The sequence below is a fragment of the Echinococcus granulosus genome (assembly GCF_000524195.1).
Source record: "Echinococcus granulosus chromosome Unknown EG_S00005, whole genome shotgun sequence".
Taxonomy (NCBI): domain Eukaryota; kingdom Metazoa; phylum Platyhelminthes; class Cestoda; order Cyclophyllidea; family Taeniidae; genus Echinococcus; species Echinococcus granulosus.
The window spans coordinates 411,652-426,044 of NW_020170385.1; the positions used below are offsets into that span (position 1 = coordinate 411,652).

General features: G+C 41.2%; 1 protein-coding gene across 1 annotated transcript in view; it reads right to left on the minus strand. All coding sequences in view use genetic code 11, as the record gives it.

The window, feature by feature from the left end:
* Positions 1-14,393, minus strand: part of EGR_01308 (Protocadherin Fat) — a gene marked incomplete at both ends in the record, with an annotated part of 57,201 nt that overhangs the window by 24,096 nt on the left and 18,712 nt on the right. Inside the window, 9 exons of the mRNA XM_024490557.1 lie at positions 512-649; positions 1,996-2,117; positions 2,925-3,354; positions 4,000-4,375; positions 4,721-5,058; positions 5,527-6,036; positions 6,686-7,182; positions 7,444-7,725; positions 10,062-10,350. Coding sequence (XP_024354881.1) covers positions 512-649; positions 1,996-2,117; positions 2,925-3,354; positions 4,000-4,375; positions 4,721-5,058; positions 5,527-6,036; positions 6,686-7,182; positions 7,444-7,725; positions 10,062-10,350 — 2,982 coding nt within the window. The remainder of the gene's footprint in view (positions 1-511; positions 650-1,995; positions 2,118-2,924; positions 3,355-3,999; positions 4,376-4,720; positions 5,059-5,526; positions 6,037-6,685; positions 7,183-7,443; positions 7,726-10,061; positions 10,351-14,393) is intronic.

A 14,393-nucleotide genomic window follows, 5' to 3' on the forward strand; every position in this document is an offset into this window, starting at 1 on the left:
AATCATACATGGACTGGCAGCTAGTCAGTGGACGATGATTTGTGGCTAGATGGGGATGGAATACCCGCAAGGAAGAGCGAAGCCCTTCACACCATTATCGCAAGGGCACTACCTCCCGACAGCCAATAACTTATCTTCCCTTACCTCCCTTTCCTTCTCGCTCCTATCAAATGAGTTCAGTCAACAAGAAAGATTCGCTTCTCACCCGTCCTTCCCCTGCCTTCTTTCCAAGTTGAAAAATAAAGAAACTGCTCCGAAAAACTACAATGCTTCGCAGAAGAATACGATTTCATGATGAATCTATACTCAAGAGTTTTTTTGGGGGAATAAAGAATTGTAAAATTTCCCAAGACATCATTACCTTAACTTTAAAACTGTGTACACTATTAAATCCTAGAGTGAAAGGGAGTTTGCTACGCCTCGATACTAACCGTTATGCAACAGGGATATGTAAAAACTTCTAACACTGAGAATATAAATGATAGTAAAGGGATGAAGTGATTTGGCCCACCTGACCATTTAATCCTGAATCTGCGTCGCTTGCCAGTTCAGGGGGATAGAGAGGTATAACGTCACCTATTTTCGCCGCCTCGGAGACCACGGCCTTGTAAAGAGGCGCCGAAAATACTGGGCGCTCATCATTTACATCCTAAAAGACTCACAAAAGGTTAGGTATTCGCTAAAAAATTTTCTCCATCCACGTTTCCTGACGTATTTTTCCATTAGAAATAACAACAAATAAACACCAGTAAGAGTAAGAAGGTTAACTTGACATGTTTAGAAGTTAAAATTAGAAATTATACGTACGAGATGACACAGGAAGTCAAGATCAAGAGGGATGCCTAGTTACATAACTTAAAGCTCAAGTGTTTGCTTGTTGAGTACGAATTAATACAGGTAATTCAGCCAAAGAAAATTCGCTAAAATCGACAGAACCGGTCTGCTGAAGTTCCGAACGTTCAATATCAAGGTGAATATCCCCGTTAACACGACAATTCAAATTTTAGTAACAACGATATGGATAAAAAGACACTAAGTGAAAGCCCCGCACTCATCACTCAAGGCGAAAAGCGTGGGAGCAAACCGCCTTGGTAAAGATAAAAACAGTGAACTACTCAGTACAATGCTAGACTCCTCTACGACTTACACATTTTATTTCAGTCATTCATTACCATTACCAGAACCCCATATCAGCTCTGCTTGATGAAATATTGGTTAGTGCTTCGCCTAATGGGAAAACAGTACTCTTAGAATAAATTCCATGCAAAGAAAGTAATAGCCATACATTAACAACTCAAATAATAAATAAAACAGTCTCAATGGCAGAACCAGCCCAGGTAGTATTTTTAAGCTGCCACATAAAATTTTTGCTATTGAAAATGTCACTGACAAATCGGTCTAGCAATGCCACCTGGACCATTCATTCCCGCCTTAACTGGCCATTCCACTTATAATCCGATAAAACCCCATTATCTCGCAGAGGTAATGAGCCCTCAAGCGTAGCAAACACGAACAGTGATTGTTTTTACAAAGACTGTAACTACCACGCGCAAATATTATTTACTCATCCACAGAAAAGTAGTGGAAGTTGTCAGGTACGGGGGGACACAGAAGCGAAGCACATCAAAATGTCTCCAGAAGTCCAGAAGGAGAACGAAGCTCAAGGCAGAAAAGAGTTCCGATTTTACATAATTGGAAATAAAGTAACTATAGGGGTCTCGAAAATGAGAATATTGGGTGAATAGCTGATAGCAAAGCAAACAGAACCGGAAAACAGTATCCTGAAACTAGAGGAATTTTTAGACAAATAGAGTCACGAAACTTCATTCATGCTACTATTAATCGGTCTGAATAAGGAAATCACGGCATCAATGCCAATAATTAAGTCCATCAAAGTCTAAAACGGGGTTATTTCAAGCATGCCAGAATGAGAGGTTAATTAAACGCCTAAAAGATTGCTCAAACATTGACGGGGCAAAATGAGTCGAGACTCACGATGATGTCGATATAGACACTGACGTGAGCAGTGTTGCCGGTTGTCGTATCAAGGGCTTGGATGAGGAGATTGTAGTGATTCGCCTTCTCATAGTCAAGAGGAGCACAAACTCGTATAACGCCTAGATACGAAAGTATGGGAAAATGAGGTCAAGCAATTACGAATGGATTGAAAATCAATACCATGACGACAAGCATGCGGAAACTGTTTAGCAGAATGAAGGAGAGTTTTACAACGAACAAGTATCCCGACGAATAACATTTGATGTAAGCTCGAAACTCACATTCACCCAACGCGGCGTATGCTATTGTCACAACAAAAAGGTATTCCAGCTAGTACATATATAAGAAATTTTAACGTAGAATAAAAGCTGAAGCCCAAGAAGTTACGTGAGAAGCTAATTTTCTTTTAAATGCTATGTGTAAGCCACACTACCTCCATTCCAAGAAAACTTATTCGATGAAAATGAAAACCTTCGAAGTTAAAGCGCCCAACCACCATTATTTCATAACCTAGAAACAGCAAAGATAATATAAATGCCACGAGATATTCAATCAATTGTAAAAGGGGAATGTTCACCAGTGAGAAAATAAGGAAAGTTAGAGTGAGCTTGAGCAAAGAGGGACGTAATGAATATGACTCATCTGGGATACTGAGTAAATGAAACAATGATGTCTGCTGAGAATGCATAAAAATGCTAGTCTACAGAGTGGGTCAGTTTAAAGTTGTCGCATTATAAGATGAATTCAGCACAACACTTTATCATCCCCAATTTGCCTGGTTGTGGTTCTAGTTATAACATTCGCAAGATTTGATTCTCCGACGAAATCTGGTAGCGACATTAAGAATAAAAAGATGAATATCTCCAATGTTGATCTACTCACATTAAGCTGAAACCATTACGAATAGCAAATGTTAAAAAATCCACCTGTTTTGTAGTCCAGAAAGAAAGGGTTATCCTGAACGTTGGATTCGGTGTGGTCAAGGCTGAGAGAGACGATGCGATAGATGAGGGTGGTGGCAGAGGCGCTGATCGCCACCACGCTAGTCACCGACTCACCGGGGGGTGCGCTTTCTGCCACGACGGCGGCGTAGTGCGTGCTTGTGAAGCGCGGTCCAAGGCGGGCGGCCAGCTGCACCATCACCTCAGCGTCCGCGGAGCGTTGCCCTCCGTCAGTGGCACGCACCCGCGCTACCAGCTGTCGACCCGCCCAGTCTGCCGGAACAGCGCGAATGAGTGACATTCGACCTGACATGGGATCGATCGAGAACAGTGGCGGCTCCGCATGAGGCTGTGTGCTCACTATCTGGTAGGATACCGCTCCATTCCGACCCAAGTCAGGATCGCTCGCCTCCACCTACGTCAATATAGACAAATCACACTATTAGGAGGATGATTTCATAAAGCATACTTTTAAAATAGGTACTTCAAACACTGAGCCGAGCTTTACAACCAATTAAACTCCACGACTATTGCTTTTGCGAAAACAAAAACCAGGAAGAGGAATAGTTTGGGGACGACATTTCCGATATTTTATGGATTCGACATGTGCATACTGACTAAAGTAAGTACTTTTAACGTAACGGAAGCGAAGTTTCTTGTACGGCTTTGCCGCTACAAACAAACACGGTGGTCTAAAATTTCGCACCCAAAAAACTAATTTAGCTACCCAAGCAGAACTGCTGAGTGAAAATTTTATGGCAAAAAATTGGCACAATTTGAAAAGTGGGTTGGGGAACTGTCGATCTATAAGAAGAGTGCAGAGTTCGCGACTTGGTTTATCGCATAACTTCATCAAATTAAAATACTGCTCTAAGGAAATTTATTTTTCGAATCGAGGCACCGGTCTATGTTGATTTGTTAATGTGAGTACTTAAAATCAAGTATTCATATTCACTCCTCAAGTAAAGTTAAGAAATTGAAGATCTATATATTTCAAAATCAAATAAACTTGCCAGCTAGTCGCTTCGACTCGCATTGCACTAAGAATAGGAAAGGATACCTTGAAGTAGTTTGATTGACAAGCCTGGTGGAGTTGGGAGAGAGTGTGAGAAGGTGCCAGTTCAGAAAGTTTGGACTGTTCCGGTGATTGAAAATGCTCCTTTACACAGAAGGTGGCGTGGTATGGCAGTCCGACAAAGACAGGTACGTGATCGTTGATGTCCTCCAGGTGGACGTTCACGAGCCCCTCGCCGTAGCGAAGCTGCCTTAGGCCCGACGATGTGACGACGCGATCTCGTACAAGCACCCGGAGACGCACCACCTGACTAGTCTCGCGATCCAGCTCCGCGCTGGCCGAGGTATCACCCGTGGCATAGAGGGCTCCGCTGAATTGGTCGATGGAAAATGCGCGTATTGATGCATTAGCGAGTTCGAAACTAGAAATAACAGAAGGGTTTTAAAACCAAAATATTACGAACAAGATGTTGATGGAATTAATAGCGAACCAGCACGGAGGATGGCAAGTCGTGATTCGAGAAAAACAAGAATGCAAAACGTGGTTTGTGGTATGTTTAAGATGGTTCGTGAAGACAAAGTACGTCGTGCCACGGGGTTAGTTAATATTTCTATTATAGAAAACCAATATGCTAAAGTCGTTTACTTCCCTCTGATTACAGAATCTAGAATGCTACTCGACACATGATACTCTACCCACCTAATTATTAAACCGTAGACTGGAAAGACACAACATTTGTGCCAAACATGGAGCTTTCTGACAATACCTAAAAATCTCGTTTGGAAGGGCGTTGTGCACATGGAGTTGGCCTAGGAATCGTGGAATGCCATTGTCAGAGAAGTGTTCGACTAGAGTTACGTTGAGTCCACCGGCGGGTTCGATAACGAGTCGCTGTTTGGAGAGGTCCGGAGAGTGGATGAACACGGAGACATTGTGAGTCGCCGTGTGCAGTGAGTCGCTGTCTCTGGCCTCGATTCGCAAGAGAAACTGGTGCTGAATGACGGCGGTTGGTGTGGCCAACTGGGAAGAGACTCGCAGGATGCCCGTATAGGGGTCGATCGAGAAGTAACCACTGCTCTCACCCTCACCGATGTAGTACGTAACCTTAAAAAAGGTATATTAAAGCACCATTACCCAAAGACTTATTTAGACAAAAGTCTTCAGTACTTTTAAATGAAAGTCATATCGACAGAAGTGTGTTCAAGGTAATATCGAAATTCATGAAATAGACCATGATTTAGCATTTAAAAATACAATGAGTTTATGAGGTGAAAATGTAAGACAAGCGTGATAATGCACGGAGAGGAACGATCTTTTGATTGATGCGTCCTAAACATTAGTCATCACATGTCACCTATGCACGATAGAAAACAGTGAAGGTGTATAGCGAGCATTGTGTAGACCTAGTAAATCAACGGTAACAATATCAGCAGCTTGAAAAACACTTTCTAGACATTAAGGATACCTAAATAATACCAAAATACAAATTTTGCAGCTCAGTGATTTTAGTGACCGAATATAAATAAGCAATACAAGTGAATCCCTGCGGGCCATAACCGATGAAAGCCATACGGAGTCATTGATATCAGGGTCAAGGGCAGTAAATCGTGCGATCTCGGCGCCCTCGTATGTTGGTAGGGCAACGCTGGCGATGAGTGGATTTGCGGAGGATGGGAAGTAGGGCGGTGAGTCATTTGTGTCGTCGTCTAGGCGGACGTGCACACGCACTAGCGCGTCGGCGGTGCGAGCATGGGGCATGCCGCGGTCCGCCACTTCGAGGGTGAGAAGGGCGTGGCGCCTCATTGCCGCCCTTGACTCGTATCCACCAAGGCGCTGGTAGAGGGTGCCGCTGGCGGAGTCGATAGCGAAGAGTTCTGCGTGGCTCTCGGCTCCAGGCCCCACAAAGCGGAAGCTCACCTCGCCTGCCGACCCTGCATCTGGATCGACCGGGCGCAGCGCCAGTGGCTGCCCACTTACTGTGTCAACAACCGGACTGTTGGCTGACGCGTTCTCCATTATCACTCCAGTCATCCAAAGCAACTTCAAGCGTGGACTGTTATCATTAACATCCAGAACGTGAACCTGGACACAAAATGTTTTGTAATGTGCCTGCAAAGGTAATGTGGCATTCAACAAATATTCCATTGTTGGTTTTTCGATATACATTTGGATATATTGTGCCAAAAATCCAAAATGATTTTACCATCCCCATATTTTAAATGCCAGTCTCATGAGCCAACTTAGATCAATAAAAGAGTCAACATGAAAGCGCATGCAACGAGGTAGAAAACCAAAAATTTCTTAAATTAAACAATGAAGAGGCTGTAGTACATGCGTGAGTTAGTTATTAATGAAAAGTTTCAGAGATCAAATATCAGCTTTTCATAAACATGTTTTCTTTTACACACAAATAAGCAGGAAAACTCATTCAATTTAACTTTAGAAAGGGTTGAAACATGATTACGTAAACGAATTAAATTGAAAAATAGGAATTAATGGGGTGTGACCTCGTAATGAAAACTAAGGAATTTGATTTCTTAATTCGAAACATCCTGAGATGCAGGCACTTCAAATGGTAAGCATTGAAAATCACCTTTTTAAGATAACTAAGAAAACAAATTGATGCTATCAATGAGTGCTATCTATATCGGAACATGGTTGAGAATAGTGATCAGAAATATTGGTTCAGCGCTAAAAGGATGAAATAATCCCCAAGTTCCTTCTGAATTACTTCGATTTCAGCAGTGTGTGGAAGTTTAGCTGGCAGTCCATCCAGACTAGAGACCTGCACTTGGAGACGATAGAGATCCTGCGCTTCTCGATCAAGGGAGGCTAAAGTTGCAAGAATGCCGGAGGTGGTGGAGACCGCGAACTTGTCGTTACAGTTCAGCAGTTGGAAAGCAATTGGGACGAGGGGGTGTGTCTCGAGAAAGTCCCGTAGAACGGTGACGATGTAACCTGCAGGGGTATTTTCGGTCACCTTGGTGATAAAAGTCGCCTGACGGAAGCGTGGAAGTGGTGTGGAGAAAGCACCAGGACCGACGTTCAGCGAGATTGTTACGATAGTGTGATTGACACGATCGCCACGATCTTTGGCTGCTACTTTCAGCTTGTACGTTGGAGGCCACTGAACAAAGGAAGACAAGGCGGATTGTGTGGGCCACAAAGGTTTGGCCAGAAGAAGAGCTCCGGATTCAGGGTCGACAGAGAAGAATTCCGCGCCTCCGACTGTAAAGAAAAAGTATCATTGAAGGATCCCCTTACAACTGCATTACACTGAATAAATCGTCTAACCTCCAAGTGAAGATTTGGGTGCAAATGTAACGATATCCCAGTAGAAGGGATCAATCAACACTAGCGACAGAAAAGCTTTACAGTACCCTATTATTTTCGTATTCAAAACTCAGAAACAGTAACTGACGAAGCAGATGTGGTTAGTTTAATCTAAAGGAGCATCTGCTATAAGAATGAGAGAAACAAAAAACTGACCCGAAATAATCGAGTAAGAGATTCCCGTTCTTGCGTCTCCACGGAAATCCGGATCAAAGGCAGAGATCCTCCCCACAGTGCTCCCTACCGGAGTGTCCAAGGTGGCCATCAGGTGGCCCCGTGGATAGAAGAGCGGTGCAAACTCGTTTACATCAATCACGTGCACCACCAGACTAATGTGACTTCCTCGAGAGCCCACCTCGCCAGGGTGGAAGAGGCCGATCAGGAAATGGTGTTCCTGATGGGATTCGTAGTCCAGAGAACGGGTGATTGTCAGTTCTCCTGAATAATGCAAAAATGTGAGCCAACGAAAACAACGTTATTTTAGCCAGTTATTATGCATTCTCTGAGGAATTTTAATCCAGAATGTAGGAATTAATCGTTGAACCGTATGCTTTCAGAAAGTATAGCTTGATTGCTTGAGTTAATCTTTATCCTAGCGCATAGTTTTGTCTGAATTTCTGACTTCGCCTAAGAACAAACTTAAACACCTGTTAATCTATTCGGTTTCGTACTAGATCCGTTTTCTCTTAGTGACAAATATGGAGCACTTATAATGATGGACGCTTGTGAAAAACTTTTTTCAATGAGGTCGGCGGATAATCCTAATAATAATAATAATAAATTCTTTTTAACAAAGTATCAGTTCATATAAATGAAGTCAACTAGTAGTACATTGGTGGTAGCCGCTGTCTAATTGGAACACTGTAGAATTGCCGTTCCTGTCATGAGACGGATTGTGGTATGGTCAATTTTGTCCAACAAGCATTAACAGGTAAGCATATCTTCAATTGTCAATCAAGCTTTATGAATAATGATTGTCCGTAAATTTCTTGAGATATACTAAATAATCCTAATTTGTAGAGAAGGACATTACTTAGCAAAATATACTTTCCCTAGATTAAGTCTATCAGTTCCATAAAGTTAATATTTTTTAGAAAAAATTGCAAGTTCTAACACAAGGTTGATTTTCGTTTGCACAAATTTGCGTTTTAAAAGCACTAAGTTTGAATGAATGGTAGCTATAGTAAACTGAATTGGATTAAAAGGTGGAGAAAATCGACCGAACTTTTCCACTCTCTTCGAATGCCTCACACAGAGACCATGCGATTCCAAAAAAGTCCTTTATAAAATATTTCCACCGTGATTCATATTAGTATTGATGAAATAGAATGTTAAAAAAACTTACTACAGCCTTACCATAATCCGCAAAAATTATCATTGAAAGAAATTTCCTACATTCATAAATTGTCATGGTTGCTGCTTGGAACTCTACTAATCAGAGGGCCGCTATCCAGATATTCAGCATAAATACTAAATATCACGATTTGATATTTATTGGTTTGTCATTTTGATCACAACTTTCCCATTCGACGTCAACATTTGTCAAATTGGAGGCAGGACTCTTGCCATTTCGACACCTAACACAAAGTTGCAAAAGATCGCAATTTGAAACGCCATTTTGAAGTTTGAAAACAAGTTTATACTTTATCTTTCACACCTTAGTCATTGGCATGAAAGGCGGAAATTTGTGCAAGGAAACGTAGACAATGAAAAAATGACACTTTTCATTCAAAGTAAACTACTTTCCAAGACAAAGAACGCAAACTCGTAAAAGTTACATAAGCATGGATTTACACACTTAAGTGTACAATGTTGGTTTGAAAGTAAGACTTTGTGTTTGATGAGTACGAAAAAATACCTGGAATAAACCACGTCAATAAGCTTGCTTACTAAAATAAATTAAATATAGCAGGATAAGATATAAGCCGAAAAGGTATTGCTGATCCGATATCCCCGAGTTCACATGGTGGTAGCTTACTGTCGAATCAAGACCTCTTCGGTTTGCCATGACTTTACTTGCATAAATTAGGAATCTAGCGTGCGTGGGCTGACTACTTTACCGATGCAATGGTAACAAGAAAGTTTCTGTTCTTGCATGGAAGAGAGGTAAAAAGTAGACGAACACGCAGGCAAGCACATTCGCAGCATTTACCATGATTTTCAATCATAAACGCTGACCTTTTTCCTGTGGAGAGAAATGTGAGGCAATCTGTTGGTAACTAGTAGCCGCCCAGCTTGTGGCTATGAATAAAACTCATATTATACATGTGCGGTGGAAAAAAACTCGAGCTCAGAAAGGTTTTGCAATACATTTCCGTTTTCACTGCTGGAGCTCACATGATATACAACTTTGAATTTCCTCTGCGCACGCGATACTTTATCATTTGCCAAAATATTTTACGACTTCAAGCTACAGAACAGTTTATCGTGGGAAAAATGTCATAGTATGTCCCTGATTTCTACTAGGAATCTTTAGAAACAGAGTTGTGATAGAAAGATCAGTAAACACCGTCTCATGAAACTAAACGGCAGATCAGCCAAAGAAATTTAGCCAGCTGCCACAGCATTGTGTGGTTCAAGTCTGGTAAACAAGGTTCATACACGAGTGTGTCCATTAGACCCAAAGTTGGTTGCAGACGGGCTCGTAAACTCCCTTAAGAGCCAGTAAAATGATAGGACCACCCAATGAGAAAAATGCTAAAGGGAAATAAAACGATGAAGCGAAAAAAAACTTTTAACAACAATAAATGAAAGCAAAGAAAGACCTCACTCACCACTATGCTTTGACAGGTGAAAGTGTGAAAGACTGTCATTGTCACCAGCGCCCACGACGGCAAACTCGAAGAGGTTACGGTTGGGCTCAGTGAGACTGCAAATCACACTGCCGACTAGGATGGATTCTGCAACAGCGAGGTGTATTGCGACCCCACTTGCGCCACTCTCCCCCGCCTCCTCCTCCAGTCGAAAGTCCGTTACGTTCAGAGCCACCTGCTTGCCGGTAGTTATCGCAGAAGTGTGGAAAACCGGTGGCTGTCGCACTGATGGCTCGATCAAGATGTTCGTCTACAGCAGAATGTGGTCGTACGTCCCACGCATTATTAAGAATAACGAAAAATGAGTGGTCATGCATAGAAGAAAATTATGGCATGGCATTGCTATTCCCAGCTCCCGCAAATACTAATTGCTTCTAAATATGGGGGCTAGATCGAATTGTCAGAACCTATTTCGCACACTTGCACTGCGTAAAATACACTTTAAACCTGCAATATAGAGGTAAGCTAGAATAGCTTTTTAAAGGGATGTCATGGGTTTTTTCAAATAAAATGAAATTGTACTTGCCAGAGTAGCTGCTTTCGCCGAGGAGATAGATGTAAATGAAAATTGTTTTAAATAAATAAATTTAATTTTGTAAATAGATCACAATCCGAGCAAGGATAACTACGCATGGGAATTACAAAAGACCATATAAGCACTACAACAACAGTAAACCGCTATCAAAAATACCGACCTTAATCACTTGACAGTAAATGCGACACCTTTGAATTGACCTAAATCCCCACCTCTGACCTCCAAAAACTACCTCTCAGGGTACTGGTAACGAATTCAGAGTCGAATAGTGGCAACCCCAAAAATACCAAAGCTAACGAGTCTATAAAAATGCATTCACCTTCGTTACGTTTAAGTGAGACAAATAGCGAGCAATAAGAATAGATGAGACTGCATCCGCCTCGTGTTGAGATGTGATAAGGATGGACCATCGTCGACTAGTCCCCTAGCCTAATGCCTTTCGTTCTTCGAAAAGTAAAGAGAAGTACTACCGATGTGCAAATGGAATGTGCGATTTCGCTTTGACAACAGTTTTGTCCTAAACGTGGCCTTTTAAAGAGTCGACAATTAAAGTGAAAGGGGAATTAGTCATCAAGATCCTTTCACCTACATACAATCACACTAAATTGGTCGGCTGCTCACTAAATCAACCTGACGATTGTAAGCGTTACAATTACGAGCTACCAAAAAAATTAAGCAAAAGGAGGGAGGACTGAATTTTTAATAGACCCAATATTTGGCAGATACTGTGAAGGACCCGAGTAATCGAGCTTTCCTTTTGGTGAAACTCTAACAATAGTCTTGTTAATTAAAAGGTTTCGGTGGATAAATAGCCACTTAATTTTTTAAAATCTAGCCAGCAATAGGAATACATGAACCTTAGAAAAACATTCACGAATTGCTACTATAGTTTTACCTAATGAAGAGGGCTTGGAATGAACCTCAGCGCATATACCTCCACTTTAAAGAGGTGGTTCGTTGATTGATAAAGAACTTCATTCAAATAAATTAAACGTTACTCATATAATCAAATCAGCATAGTGGAATTTGGAGACGCTATTTCATTAAGTCGGAAGCTGTAACTGGGGGGAGTAATGGAGCAGGTTTTTTCAAGCGGATCGTAAGGATTCACACATGCACACAAATATAAATGCTACGATATCGTGGTAACCATGACCGATAGACCCATGGAGCAGAGCCACGATATAAATCTTGGTGTTGTAAAAACCAACTGCACGCTGCACGTGAGTCATGGAAGGGAAACGAAAATAAACTATTTTGACTAGAAATATTGCCAGTGATGCGATCGAGTATCTCGGATACTCAAGTTAAGCTTAGGAAAAAGCAGCGCACAGATGAGTAACTTTTATAAATAGTGGAACAAACACCTATTAACAATAAGTACCTGGCTGAATCGACTTTACGGATCAGATAAATCCGTTTGGAGACTTCATGATGGAAAGTGGAAGTAATGTTAAGTCAGTAAGATTACAGAGTATTGATATTCTACTGAAAAAATAGTGCAATTACGCAATGTATCATGCGATTTGAGGATAAAATCAGTGTTAAAAAGACGTACTTAATTTATCTTCACTTGTTTAAATTGGAAATAATTTAGTAGCTCGCAAAATCAAAACGCCTGTAGTGGCAAACGAAAACACCTGCCTCGAAAGTAGTCTTCAAAGACCACGGACAGCAAAAATTTTGCATTGTGAGGCCCAACCTCATTTGTCCCAAGGCAACCTATTCGACTGTTCTGGTGTGCGTGTAAACGCAATAATGACCACTTATTTATTGTCCTCCAATTCAAATTTCTCTTGCAGTGCTTCATCACAAAATATTAACATCGAAAAAATCACAATACTTCCGAAGTCACTTCCCCTCTAAATCAATGAGGGGTTTGCGCAATGTTTCATGTAAGGGTTTGTTTTCCGCAAGATAGCTATCACCTCACAAAATATCCGGACGCATTAGTAAATATGGAGAAGTGATGTGGAAGGGATATACAAAGAACATTAAATCGACCACAATTTCCTCCATTCTTACATCGTTTAGCAAAAATGGAAAAATGAGAATAGAAGGTCACCATAAGTGGGGAGGCCACAAAAATAATTCTGAAAACTCTGGGAGGGTGAGGGTTAGTAAAAAGCATGTACAATTGATATGCTGAAGAGGCTTGCTCCAAGTCTTGCTTTATCTTAAATTTAAAAGATATAACGAGCAGCTGTTTCATGGTATTGGAAGGTATTTACCACACACACTCAGATGAATCCCTTGTTAAGGAATTTCACCCTAGTTTGGTAGTTATATGGCAAAATGATCAATCAATTTTAGAATACTCCACTGATGATAATTGTAGGCACAAAATAAAATTAGTTCATTTTGTCAAAAGCTGGAACAATGAAACAATGAGAATACGATCAAGTCACCGTTGTGAGCAATGACACTCGGTCAGTGGGTAGTCAAATCCAGGTATTTCATTCCGTTCTTCTAGGTTATATCAGATCTCGTTTCCAAGTATTTTTGAGACAACACTGAAATGCTTTCTGCGGTAAAGCATCGCTTTCCCATTGCCCTTGGAAATGCCACTACAATTCGCCCACTTTCCATGAATAGATGGGGCAGTATAGTGGATGAGGATTTCCACATGGTTTAGTTGCCAAACTTAATGCGATCGAGAGCTCATTACTCATCAATGAAATGTCACTTGTCAGTAGGATAGATGTGTTTACGTGTATCTGCACAAGCGTGCGTGCGAGTGTGGGGGAGAGCAACCCATCACCAGCCGTGTCAGCCAAGGCAGCCCATCATTTCAGGGGTTCGACCACAAATCATCCAGAAGCTGGTGCACACCAACCTGCTTTCAGTACGGACTACCTCCAGGTGTGTCCATTTTCGTGGTCAAGATAGTGTCTCTGATACCGATAATGATAAGGTATAAGGGTAGAAAGATTGCGAAATGCAATATGTGGATGTGAGATGAGAGGAGAGGTAGTGAAAGGGAAAATTTGGGGGGAAAACAAACTCCTGATCAGCCATGTACAACCACGGAACTGGTTTGCTGGTTCGTATAAAAAACGTTCCCTCAGCAAGAACATGCTACGCACTTCGGAAAAGAAGAAAGCTAATTGTGGATTATAAAGGGAAAAGTACTCCATCATTAGCACATCCTGATTCTCCAACAAGCATTGCTCAGCTTAGCATCTTAGACTGCCCCTTAATGGCATAATTCCAATCAGGTAGCATTCAGGATTTCTTAGAACACAAAGTGTTCGTACTTCAAAACAATTGCGGTTGTTGTCAAAATATTTTATTAATAAGTGCTCACCATCAATGCAAATGATTAGTGCAAATTTAGGCTTTGATGAATAGGTAAGGTTCCTCTAAAAAATCATGCCCAACTTGTCTTTTATCCTGATAAAGACTCAAGTTGTTGTTTGATTTTATCAAATCGGAAATAAAGCAAAAGTTAATACAAGAAAAATTCCAAGATCTTGAGCAAAAAAGTTGAACATTCGGTAAGGGTTACAAACAATGCCCAAGTTCTCTAAATTTTCTTTAGCTCATGAGAACAAGTAACTCTACTGTGGTAAAGTTGAAGACCTGGTAACAACTAGTGAGTAGAGCAGTACCGGAGTAGTTTTGAGATGCCAGCAGCAGCTAAATGCTGGCAAATTGAAACTTTGAGATATCCATAAGTGTTGTAAAGTAAATTACGAAAAAGCATCGGTCAATGGGTAGAATAAAGTAACCCCTTTCTTTTGTTTCTAGCCATCAGG